Source organism: Dromaius novaehollandiae, chromosome 6, assembly GCF_036370855.1.
Source record: "Dromaius novaehollandiae isolate bDroNov1 chromosome 6, bDroNov1.hap1, whole genome shotgun sequence".
NCBI classification, from domain to species: domain Eukaryota; kingdom Metazoa; phylum Chordata; class Aves; order Casuariiformes; family Dromaiidae; genus Dromaius; species Dromaius novaehollandiae.
The window spans coordinates 46,733,110-46,752,477 of record NC_088103.1 but is presented as its reverse complement, the minus strand read 5'-3'; the positions used below and the strand labels follow the sequence as shown (position 1 = coordinate 46,752,477).

The 19,368-nt window shown below is 42.1% G+C and overlaps 1 protein-coding gene across 2 annotated transcripts in view; it reads right to left on the bottom strand.

Moving 5' to 3' along the window:
* The window catches only part of DOCK1 (dedicator of cytokinesis 1), a 299,358-nt gene that overhangs the window by 63,067 nt on the left and 216,923 nt on the right, over positions 1 to 19,368 (bottom strand). For both annotated transcript variants that reach the window (XM_026115844.2, XM_026115845.2), the window contains exons 31-33: positions 18,777 to 18,877; positions 16,085 to 16,143; positions 10,261 to 10,409 (exon numbers count right to left, since the gene is read on the bottom strand). In XM_026115844.2, coding sequence (XP_025971629.2) covers positions 10,261 to 10,409; positions 16,085 to 16,143; positions 18,777 to 18,877 — 309 coding nt within the window. The remainder of the gene's footprint in view (positions 1 to 10,260; positions 10,410 to 16,084; positions 16,144 to 18,776; positions 18,878 to 19,368) is intronic.

The following is a 19,368-nucleotide window of genomic DNA, read 5'->3' as shown; positions in this document are numbered from 1 at the left end:
TTGCAGTCCCTGATATTAGACTTCTATCCGCTATGATCTACTGCCCTACAAGGATCTTTCATTGAAGAAATCATTGGTCATGTAGCTAAATGAAGCTTAAATATTTGCATTAGGAAAAACTAAATAAGGAGACAAATGACAAGAATGAGAGCAGCAAAAAAGCACACACAAAGTAGAGCACACAGCATCTCCTGCAATAATGATAATAGCAACAAAAGCAAAATAAATAAAAGCTCTGAAAGCTCTATTTCTGATGATATATGACACCTAAGGCTGCTCAGCCAGTTGCATCGTTCAGCGGGATGCAAACCCTAGCATCACTAACATCTCTCCTCAGTACAGAGACATTGGCTCACCCTGTGGCACAACCCAATAAACTGTTTATAAGTCACTGCAGAGGGGAAGGAAATTGTTACAAACAGCTTAAGAGTAACGTTTTTATTTAGGAAATAATAAAAGAATGCAATCTCAAGTGGGCACTGGAATATATTTTAAATGCAAACTGGATAATTCATTGGACTTTTAATGGGTACAGAAGGTTTTGCCTGTTGCTGCTACCTTGACTAGGGCCCATGATGCATTGATGAGAAAAGCATGGATGCTCTGTAGCTCGATGTACTGTCAGACTGAGGATGCTTTTCCTCAAACACTGGCTTCAGCAGCAAAGCCCCTTCAAGAGGTCCCGCCACCCACACGTGCACCTCCATCCCAGCTACGAGCTTTCCTTCCCAATGCTACAGTTCACCACCTCCAAGTTGTACCAGGAACCTGATGGCACTTCTTCAACTACCTCCTCATACCAAAGTATCCACTTGACGGTGACAACAGTATGAGGTCCTATGTTAAAGCCACCTCGGGCTGCCTGGGGAGAACGAAGGGGCTTCCCATAACTGGAGAAGTTGGTCTCTGGCTTTTGCTGAGAGCTGGTGAGCAAAACCAGGCTTCTTTCACCAGGGGCAATGGCAAGGGGGCCACGAGCATAGCTTCAAAGAGCTGCGCAATGGAGGTCACGTGCCCAAGAGCCCGCAGCTGCAGTCTATGCTGTGCTCAAGTTCTCCTCAAATTTCCACCTCGAAGACAAAAGCAAAACGTATGTGCCAGGAGGCAAAATCCCTGCCAGACCGGCCGTGGACGGGACTGCAGCCTCCGCGCAAGGGCTGGTCACGGGCACCCGGGCATGGGGACCGACATCCCAAAGCAGCCCGGGGCGGGCACCACGGAGGTCCGAGTGGGCGGTGGGCTCGCTCTTGGTGGGCCGCCAAGCGAGCTGCTGCTCCTGGAGCGGAGCCCACGCTCACGCAGCTGCAGCGCGAAGTGCTCGGCAACGCGACCCAACGCGGACGGGGCCCGGAGGGAGTCATCTCCCACGGGATCAGGCACATACGGGAGCAGGAGAAGACGAGCTGTTATCCCTGGCCGGTGGCATGGTTGAGATTGGTTTGGCTATAAAGAGAAGCTGCATTTTTCAGTCCACGCTGTAAAGTTCTGCTGGCATATTTATGTCAGCTGGAGTGTGAGATCACACATCCCTTGCCAAGGTAGCGCTGTCATGATGCAACTCTGACGGTCAGAGTGCTTTTTGGCACCGTAATTTATATCGCTTGGAGGAGGCGTAGCCACGTCCACCACCAACCTCTTCCTGCCAGCGTATGCTGCGTTTCGGCTCTGCCCACACGGTCCTCCCTCCACCGGCAGAGGTTATCACAGCATCTCCGTCAAACAGCAATCAGACATGTCCTGCCTTCTGCCACAGCCACTTGTCATAGGGCACCCCAGGTTTTGTCTCCTCAGTGTTTGTGTTGGGAAATTTATTTTTATATACCACCTGAAACCAGCCAGAATTGTCTTAACAACAGAGCAAAAAAATTCCAAGTTCAGTGACTACAAGCTAGCGACCTACTGCTCAGCGCAAATTCCGGGTAAAGGTTGACAACACGCGTAATTCAAGCCAGCTGTGGTCCGTCCCGGAGCGGGACTGGCCCTCACTCCGCCCAGCCGTGCCTCCCTCGGGCCATCTGCCCATCGCGCGACCCCAGCCTGAGCCTGGAAACTAAAAAGACCAAGCAATGGCCGCTGGATCAGTAAGTAGATTCGCAAGGCAACCACAACTCAGGTCTCAACATGACTCTGTGCAACACAACACCCCAAAATGTAACTTAAGAACCAACCAAATAGGCGAGCAGACATCCAGTCTGCAAAATTTCCCAGTTTTGCAAAGTTTGGTAAAGTTGCATTACCGAAAACTGGAACTTATATGAAGACAGCTAAGAAACCTTAACTATACATCATACTGTGCACACAGTGATAAAATCGATTAAGTAACCAAACAGCAGATACTGCATCTTAAAACAATTTTTACTGCTCTGCTTGGCCAGATTTTAAAAAATAAAACCCCAAAAGTCAGATTAAAACCTGAGTTCTAGAAATTTTGAAGGTACTTTTCTGTACCCCACATGAACCACTGAATCATAGAAACACCGACCGGAAAAGACCTCAAAGATCATTTAGCCGCAACTCCCAGCTGAAGCAAGATTAATGCCACACTGTATCAGGCCAACTGCGACTTTCTTTTAGCCAAGTGTCAAAAATCTCCACGGCTGGATGATTACACAGGCTCTCTGGGCAACCTGTTCCAGCGCTGCAGTACTTTCCTTGGGAAGAAATGAATGGAAAGTGAAGTGAAATAAGATTCTTAATACAATGAATGCATTATTCAAAAAATGACAGGAAAATGAGAAAAAGAAGAATAATGCAATCCACCCCCTCTACGAAGCAAACACAAGCTGAAATACGTTTCCCAGAGCACAAGGACATGTCAAGTAAAACACTAAGGCAATACAATAATGAAACAAAGAAGTCACAAAATTCATGTTCTCTAATAAGACACAGAAAGAAATTGGCTTTCTACACCAGTGTGAAAAATGACACTTGCTGCCAGCATTAGCCCTTTGGGTAATGTGTTTTTTAGAAAGAGATTACTCATATGAAGGGCAGCAATTAAATTTGTCAGACAGGATTTTCAGCATTTTCTTGGTATCAATTTTACTCAAATTTCTATAGATCCTGGCTTTTTCAGCCTATCTCCCTAAATGCCCACTTGGGTTGAACAACGGGGTGGGACAGAGCTACAGTTGTGGCATTTCTGTGCTTTGAAGAGAAAGGACCTTTACCAATGGCTTTGCTCTTTGATCACTATTGATACTTATCAGGCAATTGAGATGGTCTGGGTCATACAAGCCAGATAACTAAACACTGTTTAACATAGTTAAAATGTCTTCTGGGTCTCTACAGAAGAAGGTAGCATTAGTGTAAGCTGTGGTCTACATAGCTATTGCCTTCCATGATTTGAGGAGGATTGGTGCCCACAAAAAACAGTGATGGAGGCACTGCATCTGGTGTGACGTTTTATCTGGTGATAAATTCTCTCTGAAGACTTTTTTTTCCTCTATTTTTTACAACAGATACAACAACACGAAGTCAGCTTGCAATTATTGTAATGGAATTTATTCTTAAGTGAAGAACTGCCAAATTTTCAGCCCTTATGTTAGAGCCAGTGACCCCTGCTGAGGCTTTTTCTGGAGGCTTGGGGAATATCTGGCACAATCTACGAGTTCGATTCCTATCTTTCTATTGACAGTGAAAGCCCGAGGGGAGATGTTAGGAAGATTATTGGAAATTATTATCAGCTCTTACTTGCAGCTGATGAAGATCTCAGCTTCTCTTCAGGGCAAGTGTTTGAACTTTGGCAAAGACTATATCCATTACTTCATCTGCCTGTTACAATCTCCCATTTGGAGAAAACTGTGGTTACAAATCGATGAGAGTTATCTAGCTTCTTGGAGTGTCAGCTCAACTAATCATTTTTAGTTTTAGGTTTACCTGAAGTATGGTTAGGCTACATTTGTAGCACTGATGGACAATTTAATTCTACCTGTAGATGATTTCCCATTTTCAATCCTCCAATCTGCTATAAACATGGTTAGATATGGGATAATACTGAATCTGCCATATAAAAGTGCCAGATAACAGCTCTAGAAATTAGTTCCAATACAGAAATAGTACACAGTTATTGTAAAAATTTGTTCAAAGGTTGCTGTGAAACTTGGCAATAATTCCCAACAGTTTCATCTGCTCCATTTACTATTTCTCACAGCATTCTAGCCAGCAAATAGCTCAAGCGGCCATTTAACATTAGATGACTTTGGAGGTCACTGGCCTTACTACACTACCTTCCTTGCTTGTGCTTCAGGTGGGCTGAGGGAGAGAGCCCAATATTCTCCAAAAGGCCAGAAAACAAGAAAAACTTAAACATTTACACTTCAACCTTAGATAACTAAAAAGGTTACTTATTGAAATTAACTTAATTTGCACATTCAGTGAGATTACAGAGAATATGCACCATCACAAAACCTTGGAGAAGTCATTAACTTCTGTTCTGTCTGCCAATCTATAATAGGGGGATACGGATGCTAACACAAGGCTCAGAAGTGGTAAGAAGATTTAATAATGAATTATAGGTTGTAAAACTTGAGAGATATTCAGATAAATTAGCTACTACTTGTTAAAGAGAAATGTATTAATCTGAAACTCATTGATAACCAACAAGAAATGACACTGCAAATATGAATGCCGGTATTACTGCCTCAATGACACTGGGATTTATTGTTATCTCTTAGAAATGAATTAAAAATGTCTCCCCTCATTTTTTCTCATCTTTACTCAATTACTTCTCTTCATAACAGAACACTAGCTAGAGGTACTTTAGCTGTACCATAGTTTTATTTTAGTAATCATAAATATTATGCACTCATTTATTACACATCCCTATATGATTTTTCTATCTTTTTGGCCACAGCTCTATTCTGCAAAACGTTATTCGAATTTCTCCTGCGAAACGGGACAGCTGTATTGTGGTTTTCTCAGGGCTCTTACTCAGGCCATTCCTTTGACACCACTGAAGCTATCACCATCGGACACGGGGATGATGCTCCTTAATAGCGCTGATCAGCCTTAAAGCTCGAGACACAGGACTCATAATTTCTTCATGCTCATCACTGCAAAGTGGAGGGGGGCTGCATCTCTCACACTCCATTCTTTACACATAAGGGTCCTCCCCTCCATGTTATTCAACAAGCGATGCAATAACATTGTGGAAGAAGGGGAAGGGAATTGCTTCTGACTTAATCCTTTATCTTATTTCGTTAATAGATTTTGCCTCTTAAAATAAACTAGTTCTACTAATTACCAGTTCTACTAATTACCAGGGCAATTAAAAGCAATCTTATGGTGCAATACCATAAGAAAGGGAGGTCGTGTCCAACATCTCACTCCTGCCAAAGACAGGTACCTCTCCCTTCCTCCTCCCTGCTTCCCCCACGGTTTATTTTGTACCAGTTCTGGCATTGACTGCATGTCTCCATGAACGGGTTCAACTCAAAACAAGCAGAAAATCAAATGAGCAATGAGACAGGTAGAGAAAAGAAAAGTTAAAGTTTTGGGCAGGCAAACAAGCAAGAATATTCATAAGAAATGAGCCTAAAGGAAGGAACAGATGGACAGAATAGGTAAGAAAAGCAGGAGCTCATGGCTGAATTCTACATTTTAGCCGAATGACTGTCTCATGATGAAATTTCTCTCCAGCAGTCGCCATGGGATCCATCACCATCACCTGACCAGCCCTTGAACAGTCAAACCAACTCTCTTTCATCACTTCTGTAGCTCTGACATATTCTCTTTGATCTAGGGGGTTTGCTAGTAAAACAGGCAAAGGAAAAAAGCAGAGCAGAGAAGGAGGCGTTTTCTTCTATAGGGAAGCTTCAGTCCCACACAGACTTTAGCATCAGATCCATGCTTTGAGGTACAGGCTACTTTGAAGCCTATATAAAGCTTCAAAGCACCTCAAGAGGGAGAGGACAAAACTGGGCAACTCCAGCTTTTAATGCCTTTAATTTAGTTCAGTAAAAAACAGAGGAATTTATTCATCATCTTTTTTTTTCCTTGGGACTATATATATTGGAAGAACAGAAACACCCATTCTGTCTCTTACAGGTTTTACCAAGCAAACCAATCCATACGGAAATTAAAAAGGTGATGGGGAAAGCTGTCTGTTTATAACACAAGCCATCACAGCATTAAAGTTCTGCAAAAATATTTAAATTCCTCTCCCACACATCATGAGGTTTACACATCTGCTGGGGAAGTGGAGCCTGTTTAAACCCTTGTTGATGTGACTAATAAGGTTAGCTAATTGGATTTCTGGCAGATTAGTTTAACAGCAGCCAACCATTCAATTCTCAACTTCTCTTTGAAAGCAAAGCTGGACAGTCACAATTGGTGGTGGCACGTATACGATATAATGCACTCCATTGCACAGACACATTAAGTATGAAAGCTTGCCTAGGCAGTGGTGATACTTAAATCATTTTACATCTATTTCTGTTACTTAGAAGCTAGCAAACACTACAATTAAGAAACAAGTTACAGTTTGCAAGACAGATGATGCAGTCCATTTTTGTTCAACATAGGGAAGCACTTGGGACTTGGATTCGACTGTTTGGTTCTTAGGACCAGCTCTAACTCAACATCGGTATGACACCAGACAGCTTCAAGTGACACCAGTCTGAGATGCTCGTGGTAGCCTACACCAGTATGCCTCTGCTCTTCAGTACCACCGGAGCGCAGTAGGAGAAAGGGACAAATGCATTCTGGCTTCTGTGCCTCCATTATGCTATAGGGTCCTCCTGTCTTCAACAATTTTCTTCTGGGTAGTGCAATATCAACTTCTGGCTTTCTTAGGATATAACCCATTAGAGGATCTGTCCCATTCAAGTGCATGCTGCAGGGAAGCTTTTTGATGGGATAACTGATTCTCAATTATTGACACACAGATATGTCACATACATCAGATGTCAGTCTGCTGCTGAATGGGGTTGGCAAGCTAGTTACAAATGACACAGAAAGGACCGAGGCACTAAACGCCTTCTCCGCCTCAGTCTGCACAGAGAAGGTCGGCCGCCAAGCCTGTAAGCCCAGAAGCACTGACGGAGCAAACAGCATACCGCTGATAGCAGATGAGGGTTGAGGTAGCGACCACCTACAGAAACTCAATATATACAGGTTGTTAAGACCTGAGAGGGTGCATCCCAGAGCACTAAGGACATCGCTTGACCTCATTATAAAGCCACACTGAATCAAGCTTTGTAAGACCATGGAGATCATGGAAAATCCTAGAGGACCACAGAAGGGCAAATATAAAACACAAAAAGGACAAAAAAGACAAACCAGGAAACTACAGTCCAGTCACGCACACTCCAATTCCTGAGAAAACTATGGAACAGGTCCCCATGGAAGCTATGTCCAGGTACACAAAGGACAAGAAGGTGACTGGGAAAAGCCAACATGGATTTACCAAAGGTAATCATATTTAACCAACCTGACTGCCTTCTACGACGAAACAAGTGGGTGAGTGGAGAGCTGTGGATTTTAGCAAGGTGTTTGAAACGGTCTCCTACACCATACTTGTTGACAAGCTGAAAACAAATGGAAGATGGAATACAAAATGGATGTATAACTGCCTAGATTGCTGAAGGGTGGTGGTGGTTAATGCCTCGATGTCAAACAGGCAGCTGGTCATGAGCGGAGCTCCTCGGGGTTGATTCCGGGTCCTATGTCCTTTCAGTACTATTCTGTACTACCCAATATCGTTAAAAGTGATCTGTATGATAGGAATGAACGCACCCTCACCAAGTCTGCAGATGACACCACACTGGGAGCACAGTTAGATACACGGGAAGGAAGAGCCACCATATAGAGAGACCTTGACAGGCTGGAAGACTGGGCCAACAAGAAATTGCGTAAGGTTTAACACAGAGAAATGTGCAGTCCTGAACCTGGGCTGGAATAGTGCCAAGCAGCAGTACCGGCTAGGGGACGGACTGGCTGGGGTGTCGCTCTGCTGGAAAGGACCTGGCGAACAGCAAGCTGAACACGAGTCAGCAGTGCACACTTGCAGCAAGGAAAGCAAACTGTGTCCTGGATTGCATCAGCAAGAGTACAGCCAGAAGATCAAGAGACGTGATTATTCCACTTCTTAGGCCACACTTGGAATACTGTGTCCAGCTTCCGTCCCCCCAGTTCAAAAGAGATATTGGGAAACTGGAGAGGGTCCAGTGGAGGCCCACTAAGAGGATTAGAGGGCTGGAGAGCTTAGCACATGAAGAGAGGTTGAAAGAATTGGGTTTGTTCAGCGTAGAGAAGAGAAGGCTCAAGGGGCATCTATTCACAATCTTCCAGTACATAAAACACAGTTATAGAGAAGATGGAGGTACTCTCTTCACAAGAGTGCACAGTGACAACACAAGAGGCAACAGGAGCAAGTTGCTTCATGGGAAATTCCATCTGGATGTAAGAAAAATATTCTTAAACATTGCAACAGGTTGCCCAGAGAAGGGGTGAAATTTCTCTCCCTGGAAACATCCAAGACTCGGGGCAGATGGCCCTGGATAACCCAGGGATCTCCAGAACTCCCATCCAACCCAGACTTTCTATCATTCTGTGATTCTCTGCTGTTTACAGTCTATGATCCTCATCACCCAAAACACAGATTTAAAGTTGCCAGTATGCTATATAACTACATTATCTGCAAAATTATAAATGGATAGATTGATTATTTTCTGTTAGACACGACTACGCATTCCAAATATACTGGACAAAGGTTTGCTACCTCTGTAACTGTCATCAATGTTATGTCCATAAATAAAGAAGTTATAGTGACATAAGAAATATATGTTGACTATCTACAATCCAAGACATCTCTGTTTTAACTACAAGGCATTTTTCTTCTCAAAAGGCAAAAAGAGTTTGTGTTAAAATATTTTAAGACATTCATTTATTAAAATCACCCAACTATTCCACACAAAGCTGGTTTTTTTTCTGTCATGAAAATACAGGGCCATAAATTTAGCTATAAAGTTACCCTGGGATTTTTCATGATCCATGTAATTGTACAAATAAAAAATGACAAGTAACAAAAGAGAGTATCTGACAGCAAAATGTTTAAATGGCATCCCAGTGAGCATTTCAATCTCTTCAGTATCATCAGAGTCAAACATAAGAAAGAATGATTAGGCAGTAATTGGATGGCACCAAAATACAGTTCACAACCTTTCTATACAGCATCCAGCGCAAAACAAATCAAAGTAATAAAGCTGATGCCATTTTACATGTTTAAGTCACTCCACACAGATATTCATTTATTCTGGCTACAGATTTCTTACGAGCTGGTTACGAACAATAGTTCACAAAGAAGTACGGAAAAGGTTAAGATTTCTCGCGCAAGAAGCAAAACTGCCAGTATAAACGAACAAAAGTAACGAACACCACGTCAAACTTCATTGCAAAATTCACAAGGTCATATCCTGAACTGACAGTAATTTTCATAGCGTGATGGAGCTACACTGATTTATACCACCAAACTACCTGGCTCACAGGATTTAAAGTTTGTGCAATCTGTCTTCAAAGCACTGCTAATCTTTGTATGTTCTCAAATGAAAAAATTACTTCGATGTCAAAAAAAAATCATATAAGAACCTTGCTGTGAATGCACACTCTTATACTCAATCCATAAGGTAAAGTTTCAAGGGAAAGAAAGTAAAATGAACAATGTCAAGAAACTTTCTTTCACTACACTTGTCTCTCAGAAGTCGAAGCTCTCAGGATAAGATTGTGCGTGTTTATTCAAGGATTTCCTTCAGCTTTTTAAAATGAAATGGAATAAAAATGCTACATTAGTACTTTATATTTTAGAGTGCCTATATAGCATGAAGAAACACCGTCACCGGTTGGATAGCTTTTTTCCCTTCTTCGAAATCCATAAAGTTATAAAGAATATCAAAATTATAAGATCCTCGAGATGACAAATTCTTACAGGTTATAATTCCCTTTGCCACATCATCAGGACTCCTTTAAGTCTAATTTAACTCAGACGCAGACTCCTCTCCTGAGTCACAGTGAAAATTTAAGACATCTCTCTTTGCTCTCCTTTTGTATCATAAAGAAAGGTTTCATTTACTTCATGCAAATTTTTGCCTCAGTAAGGATTTAAAACCCTCAGATGAAAATTCTATAGCCACTCAGACTTGTAGAAAATAAGCAAACCCATAATTATATTACGCTTGAGCAAAACAAGAGATAACAAAAATTCATACATGTCTGTCAAAGAACTTTCTTACAAACTTCAAATATTTGTAGCCGTCTGCTTACCATCTGGAAGCTTCGAGTCGAATGAAATTCACACTGCATCATATCAAAGAATATTGGGATTGTAGCTTTCCGAAGCTCTGTTTCGGGGATAAGCGTCATTTCTAATATAGGTCCCACCATTTCTGGGATGAACTTGATTTTATGCTGACCTTTAAAAGGAAAAATGCATTTCAGAGTTAGTGAGCAGCCACTGACTTTGGTAGAAGATAATTGCTTTAAAAGCTATATCAATAAATCCTCACATAGCTCAAATAAAGCATAGTGTTTTTCAAGATTTGATGCTACCGAAATAGGTGGTGTGATTTATGACTCGAGAGGGGAGCTAAAGGGTATGCATAAGCCTGAATTAATAAAGAGTTGTTCAATCAAAAAAATCAAACTGGAACTTGCTCTATTTTCCATAAACCAACTGCATTTACACAGTTCCAAAGGTTTTTCTTTTAAATCCATCTTCCGGATGGGCGAGAAGGTGGCCAGAAGGCCCATCGGTTACATCAGGCGACCAGAATTCCACCTCTTCCTCCGCGTACAAAACGCTCTCCGTGTCAGTCTATCAAAACGTCAGCACGAGTGCACACTCACACAGCCTCAGGACACGAAACTACGTCTTCACCAAGACTACAGTGTGTCTTCTTCCCTCAACGGTTGATCTAAGTGGCAAATCGTGTTTCACATTTATCTTCCCAAGAGGCAACGGCACCTCGCCCAACTCTCCCCGCTGTGCTCTTCCACAGGGTATAAAAATTAAATCTTAATGGGAACATGAAACGTCTTATATATTTTAAAAGCACCTGGTTACTGTTCATATTATTGGCTAGAAGTGTAGGGAAGGCAGATGACACATTCTGCAAGGTGCCTATAAGGCTTATGAAACATCATGAAATTCCCATACGGAAGACGTTACAGAAGTCCAGTGTATTACAGGATCCTGCTAACTCTGCGACGCGATGGATGTCATTTGATTTTTAAAATAAAAAAACCAGAACATAAATTTAAACAAATCTGGGTATCTTACGATACATTTGAAGTTTAGCACACACAACTGGTGAAGCTTCTCACACAGAGTTGCGAATAGATGTTTTATAAGAAAGCGCACTGAGAAGTAAGTTAATGCTTCATTGAGGTGGTTCAGATCAGGTTTCTCTAAAGCTGAGCTCATTTTAGAAGCCCTCAGCTTCCTCCCTTGTAAGACTCCTTTCCCATTGCAGTGGTATATGGCAGACAAATATATTTTAATTCATCCATATTCCGCTAGACTAGTAAGACTACTAGGGTATAACTATGGAAGTATTTAATTAGCAGTTTCATTTTGACTGGAACTAACATACATGTGAAGAAAGGTAATCAAGAAGAGATCCTTTACTAACAGAATGCTTTCTTTTTTGCAGATACAATTTAAAGTACTTGGTTTGGCAGACTTCTGAATCCTGCTAGCATGTTCTTACGGCAAATTAGTACTCAGCTAAAATTGCTACTTCGCATGGCCCTGCAATGCTGATCGCTGTTGAGGAACATCAAGAGTGAGCAGTAAAGCTTTCTGTCTTTCATTTAAGTATTATTACATTCAGCCTCTCAGGTGACAGTTTTCTTATATTACGCCTGAAAAGTGTCAGAGCCAATATTTCAGAAAACAAATGATAGTGACAAAAGATATTCGTCAGGCACAAATTCAATGTCATAAAGTTCTCTACGTGTCACAACGGGTTTTTCATTGCTTCCAGCACAGGGATTCCCGCAGAAAAGTAAATAATATCTTTTGAGGTCTAGAGGTGAAAAGATAGTGAATTTAAACTTTTTAAATGTTGGATCACTTTTCTATGGTGGAATATACAGTTCTTGCTCAGAAAGTACTGGACATGGCACGTCATGACAAAGTCACGCCTCGAAGGGAAAGCTCTAAGCCTGGCCCCGTCGGGTGCCCAGCAAAGATGTCAAGAGAGGTAAAGGCATCCGCAGGGTTCGGTCCCCACCGCGCCGGAGCCGGTCTCTAAGAGCCATCAGAGAACCCACTGCCATCGCACTGCATGTGCTCAGTCTTTTTGTCATTCAAAGCCTGTTTGTATTTATAGCAGCGCTGTCTCACAGGTAATAATCAGCAGAGTTTTTAAATCAATGAGGACAGAGCGCTTTTCAGAATATGAAATTCAGGAGGAGGACTTGGGGGGATAGAAGTGTGAGAGTTATTAGCAGAAAGTATTAAATCCACTCGAACACTGCACCGCGAAAAATCCCTCGCCTGCCGTTTGAAACCCATTTAGCTCTTCATTTCATCTGGAGGGTACGTGGGTGGCTCCCACCAGAATTTACACAGCCCTGGCGCACAGAAAAACAAGGGAAATAAGCTGTTTGCACTGCGCAGGCAGCAGCTCCCGGCTTCAGATGCGAGGCATCGTGCTTCACAAAGCTGTTTTCCAGGGCAATTTCCGACGTAGGGAGTTTTTTAGGAGCTTGAAGCGCCAGGGCCGCGGCAGGAGGAGGGTGGCAACGACTATGGGAAGCCAAAGCAGCACAAATTAAACTGCTAAGCAATCTTGGCTGGTTTTCCTCATCCAGCATACACAAGGAATAACACATTGCCTAATAACTGGGTGGAAAGGAAGCAGGTTTAAACCTCTGACCATCATGTCTGATGCATGACCTGCATCAAGGGTGTAGTGACACACACGCATGTACGCGCTGTGATGATGTGAGCCGCTGCAACGCTGTGCCATGAAATAAAGCACGAGAGCAAAACGCAAGAGGATGCAGCCCTGCTCCGGCCTGCAGCCGCATCCCTCCCAGCTGCTGTCGCACGCTGCACACTGATAAACAACCCACCAAGGAATGCGCGCTGGGTTTCTCTTCTTCCTTCCTCCAGTGTGGGAACTCCCACGCATAGATTCAAAATGTGACAAGTCTGGAAGAAATTTGAGGAGTCTCTTCTGAAAACTACAATGTGCAGCTGCTTTAAGAGCTATATGCAAAACAGTATTTTTATGAATATGTAGAAGTTTCTCTTTGTATTGCCTTCTGCCTTGCCGTCAGATGCACTGTTATAAAATGCTCACAGAATAGTACCAAATTTCATTAGCTGAACCAAAATCAAGACATTTTATTTATTTAATAGCACGCATGATGTTCCCTTTCCATGTTCCCCTTCTTTTAATTTGGGCCATAAAAAATCCATTGAATAATTTGCTAGCAACTTCACATCTCACTTGGGTCAGCTCTAAGCATGCATGGCTAATTTGGTGCATGTTATTTGCAATGATTTCTATTTATATTGTGTACAAGGTTTAGGTCTATTTTAAATCCTGGCCTTCCCTCCAACAAGATTAACATCTCTGTCCAGACACCTTTTCTGACGTCAAGCACTTGGAGTGACCCGCCGGGCCAGTGGCTAGTTCCCTGCATGGCAGCAGCGGCAGCAGCAGCAGCAGCAACAATTTTAATTGATCTTGAGGAATTTCACTTTCCAACCTCCCTCAAGCAGGTTCAGATGTCAACAATAAAAGCAATATTTTTTTCCCTCTCTCTCCTTGATCAAGAATATTATTTTTGATGTAATTACAATTTCTTCAACATTTAACTGCTCTAGCCATTGAAAACTGCTCTGCGTGTGCCAGTGCCAAGCTGTGTTTTGTATATGCATCACGTAGCACCTTTAAGCGTGCATCACTTGACTTCCAAGATTTTCAAGGCAGAGGCCATGGCTCTCTTTACGTGAGTATGATGCTTATTGTCTCCCTCAGGTCAAAGGTTCTAACACAACAGTGATGCAAAATCATATCCTAATGTTCAGGTTGTGATAGGGGAGGAAAAAACCACCAAAGACTAACACACATTGCTTTTGGTGCACCTTCTTTCAATGAAAACTGGCAGCGAGTGCTGTCTTGTTCCGGATTGGAGAGTTTTAACTTAGCAAGTATTATATGTTAATCATGGTATTTGTGAGCAAAAATTAATGAGATAAAATAATAATTTTTCAGGCTTACCCAGACCCTTTAACACATAAATCAAAAGTCAAAGTCAGTTGGCTTCATCATACTTTGTGCACAATGACAGACAGTCATAAAAATTATATGCTCGAGCATATGCAAGAATTATAGCTTTTCATCTTGTTTCTGAACATATACATTAATAATTTGAGTAATGTAGTGAAACTTCTGAGATAAAAGGTGTCAAGCACAGCAGAATCAATGCTGCTGCAGTGGTAACTCGGGATTCTTTCTTAACTGACGCTGGGACATACGTGAGAGTGATGAAGAGCCAGAAGTAAAACATGATCAGCATTGACTGCCTGGATTCCCAAGAAGGTGAGAAAAAGAAAGCTTTTCTTTATGAAAAGCAGAAAGGCCTTTTTGGATGGTGGTCATCCACCCGGATAAACTTAGTTTACAAAAAACTTCTACCTGGAACGAAGAATCTCTCTGATCAACTCTACCAAATATAGAAGGCTTTCATGAAAGCACATAACCCCCCTTACATGCCAATCAGTTCAAACCCTCACAAAACTCCAGCGAAAATGATTGTTATCTCCATGTAAAGCAATCAATGAAGCTGTCCAACAGCACCTAGTGACACTAGCAACACTCATGATGCACTCCCCGGTCACCAGACGGAATAAAACAATCTCATGTAGAAACAGCTACGTGCACGCCTACGTACACAAATAAACATTTCCAGTTCAGGAAATTCCTGAAAAAGTGGAAGAAGCTTAAGTATCCAAACTTGCCAGAGAAATTAGTAAAATAACACGTAAGTAGATAACTGCAGGCCTGGAAGAGTGAAAGAGTTAGCTAATAACTACCGAAGAGGATGCCAGGGGTCGGAGCTTGCTGACCCGACATCAGGCATGATGCTGAATTTATTATCTGTCTGTCAAGTCATATATTACTGCATACTGTGCTTTAAGCTGTTCTCCAGACACTTACTCATGAAAGACACTTCTAATAAAAAGCGAATTCAGCTGCTCTCAGATGGCTTTTTTCATCATTACAGCAGAGTGGATGCAAACTCTGCGATATCAAATAAGTAAGGACCTTTACATCCCCTTCTTCTCCATATGCTGAATTTTTATAAGCTTGAGCAACAACAGTTCAGCTAGAGTTATAAATGAAATTGGTAAAATGCATTTATTTCTGATAATTTAAGGAAATTTTGATAAAACTCTGAACAGCTTAAGCGTCTCCACCGTTAAGCTCAGGAAAATGAGATCTGGCAGGTGAGCACATTCAGGTCAGAGTAAATACTCAGTTTTTCTCATGAAATCCCATCCACGTACAACTAAATTACACCCACAGCACATACGCCTGGTCAGGACTGTCAGATACGCCTAACTTATCTAGGAACTTGAGGGATGTCCAAGTTTCTGTTCTTTCCTGATCTTCCTGAGCCTTTCTGATACAGCCAAACAAAACCGAAAAATCAGACTTTAAACAGTTTCCAGGCTAACTTCTTTCCACCCCTTGGACCCATTCATTTTGCTACCGTCTCAGTGACTGCTTGCATGAATGGTGTGTGTGTGCGTGCGCACGTGCCTATGGAGAAACAGAGTAAAAACCAGTCAATGGATACCACCATCACCATCACCATCCCTTTTCAGGCAATATTAGGCAGAATACCACGAAGAAACGGAGGAAACGTAAGCCTCGACTACAGGAATGCATCTTCCCGGGCAGTGAAATAAGCTTGCACAGGAGGTGTTATTTCTCAACTCACCTGCATTTAAATGCCTTTTGGAACCGTACCGTTATTTCAAGAGAAAAAAAGATTCGTTCCATCTATAACGTTGTTTACAGAAACGCTGGATACATGTCAAGCAATGAGCGCTCAGGCTACTTACCCAGATTATACCACATGTCCCTGATCTCAAAGCCAATCTGCCTTCTCATATCGCCGTATCTTAAAAGAAAACAAGAACATGGAGTGTTTAATCAAACACTAGTAAGCAAAACCCATTTCATTTCCAAGTGTGATCAGCATCGAAAAATATCTGAAACTACCCAAGAAGGTCTCCAAATTCAACTAATGCTACGACTTCATAGTAATGATGCTACGCAGCCTCGCTCACGCCGGTCGGTGAGACACCTATAGACAGTAAACCCTGCGGACCCCCCTTCACGAACGGGTAAAGCAGAGGCTGGCTGCCTCCTTCGCGCCTCCCCAAACGAGGCGGCAGCATCGCCAGGAGCCCCGGCCCCGGTCGCCCCCGGCCGCCGCGCTCCTGGCTCCCCCCGAGAGCTACACGGACTGCACGTGCTGCTGCAAGCCCTAGCAAGGGCGGAAAGCAATTGTGGCACCTCTCTTTGCCTTGTCCTCAGCTTACATAAGTGTCCTTCGGGAGCATGTGGGTGGTTACAGAGATTAATTGTGAGCATTTTCTATTTTTCAGACTGTAATGGCTGGAGGAAGCATAACAGAGAGCTTTACGGCCTAAGGCATATTTTATTTTTACATGCACTCCCAGCACAGCGTTGCCCTAGAAAACAGGAGGAGAAACACCTAGTGACATCGTGCACGTTGATGTCACCAGCGCAAACTCCTCCAAGTTCTCTAAACCGCAGATCACCGACAGTTTGTTGCCATGACTGGATCAGGACCTTAATGAGCTCCAAGAAAATATGCATGCTCGACAAAATATTTACATTTTAAAATCATTATTTCAATGGTAAAATTAGCCAAATGGTAACACCTGGCAACTTGTGGGATTGTTGTGGGATAATAGTGACATCCCCTGACATTATTACGGATTACATAAATTCTTTTGTATCATTAAGCATCTGCTATTATCTAACACTTATATGCAATGTTTAGCGAAAACTACAAATTACAATAACTACATTTTAAATTGTTAAATGCTAAAAGTATTAATTGAAATACAACCTTAAAAAGGAGGGTGAGGGTGATATGGGACTCTGTGATTATTTATATCCCTTTGGCATAGAGCTGACAGTGGTTTCACATACCAATAAAAGTTAGTGCTCCAAGACCATACTTTTATTGCATTCTGTGCGATTTACTGTCTTAGATATTGCCCCCAAAACATGATTAAACTGAAATAACAATTTGTAAAATTATTATACCAGAGATTTACAATTCAGCAAACTTCATTAAGTACCATCTTCAAATGACTTGTTTACTTATATTCTCAGTGAGAAACGTCTGTTGATTTCTTGCATTTCTTCAACTGTGTAGTTTTATATAAAAATAATCTGAATTTTTTTTCCGTCTAAGGCTCTCAGCCTCACGCAGAGGATAATCAGCTCACGCAAAGGTATTGCCAGGGACCTGCAGCAGCCAGTTTCGATCCGCTTCTGCTCCAACTGATTGATTGGGGCGCTTTGACTTTTATAAGTGTCCTTCCTACTCTTAACCACAAAAGAGGATTTGTGCTGTCGATCCCATCTTGTGCAAAAACATTTTGTTCTATAAATTCTCAATCTAATGAAAGAAAATTTCACTGGCTTTACAAAACCAGCTTGATTTCCTTTTGCAAATGTGTAACTTTCATGTTATTTACGATTTTTACATCCCAAGTGCAGAAGCCTGAGCTCTGCTTGACACCACTTTTCCACTGAACTTGTAAATATTCCTGTTTCACCAAGCAAGCCCCCAGAGCCGTGCGTATGTATATCACAGCATACAGTGATTAAAAATTTGTTTTAACAGTCAGGTAAGGCAAAGACGGCAAAGCAAGCCTGCCAAAACTCATGACGGACTGAAACGGCTGAAGGGCGAAACTCAGCTGCCCAAAACAGGACTGACCTTCTTGCATCAACTGCGGTAACCTGATTGAGCCTGAAAACAAACTGCTTTTGCACATGCTCTTTCTAAGCATCGGGACACAGAAAGAGCAGCCACCCAAACCGCTTGAAAACAAGCAACTGATCTTCTTCAGTGCTCCTCGTTCAGTTATTTAATGATAATCCAAGGAAATGGAGCAGGAACGCGCGCTTTAAACAAAATACTCCTGCTCCTAATTCTCTGCTGTCTTTTTTCTTTGGACAGGATTGATTTGCTGTGAAATTTCAGGCAGAGAGCAGCTAGCCCAAGGTGCCTGTGCCGGGGTGGGCAACGCAATCCCTCTTAGCCCGGCCACTGCACGTGGCTGCAGCTGCACAAGGAAACTTCTGCAGGGAGACAGCGGTGAAACCTACTGCAGCTACGAAAATCCCCTCTCCGAGGCCTGCAGGCACTAAGCAATACAGAGCGCATGCAGAATGAGATTACAATAAGCACAAAGCTAACGCGATTTAAAAAGCAGTTTTATAATGTGTTAATACTTCTGAAAAGTCTTGACTTTATGAACATCCTGCAGTATAAAATACTATCTTCATCGGTAATGAATCGTGTAATTTAGATCTTGATTCGAGGGTAGAAACACATGCAATACTTGATTCATGTTTTTAAAACCAACCTTTCATTATACCATGATTGCATCTCAATTTGAATGGATTTAACTAAGAAATTAGACTGAAATTATGTTAATAGACCTCAAGCTCTTGTCCATGATTTAGAAGACGAATAGGACTTACTTGTTAAGTATTTTTGCTCTTTTAGCACTTGAAAAATTCTCCAGTTGTAAAGACTCTTGTGTAAGAAAAGCAACAGCCAGGTGAAAGTAGTTGTTCCAAAGCTGCAAACCCCCAAAATGACAAGAACAGATACCATTAACGCTCTGAAATGTTTTTCTGCACATCTACAAAACACCTTAGAAGCATCTAAATGACGCGCATAAAAATTTAATGGCAAAGCAACAGACACCACAGAAAAGTTGTTTCGTAGCAAATTCCACGTACATCTCCTCGTGCGTATTTCCCACAAAACCCTTCCCAGCTGCAAAACGTAACTGCGTTTCGATGATTCAAGCAAAATTCAATGTCAACACGAGTTTTTTATTTTTTAAATAAAAATCTATGTTTGACTTACAAACACGATTTAATGTAATGCACATATTAATTTTGACGAAGGGAGCTTGTCTAAGCTCTAGAGGGGACGGTGTTCCTTTGCAGGATGAGACCCACGAGACGCACGTACATTAGCACAGCCTTGACGCGCAGGGAAGAGGTGAACGCTGACTTACCCACACGACAAAATCACGGCCTGCGGACAGAAGCGCGTTACAAC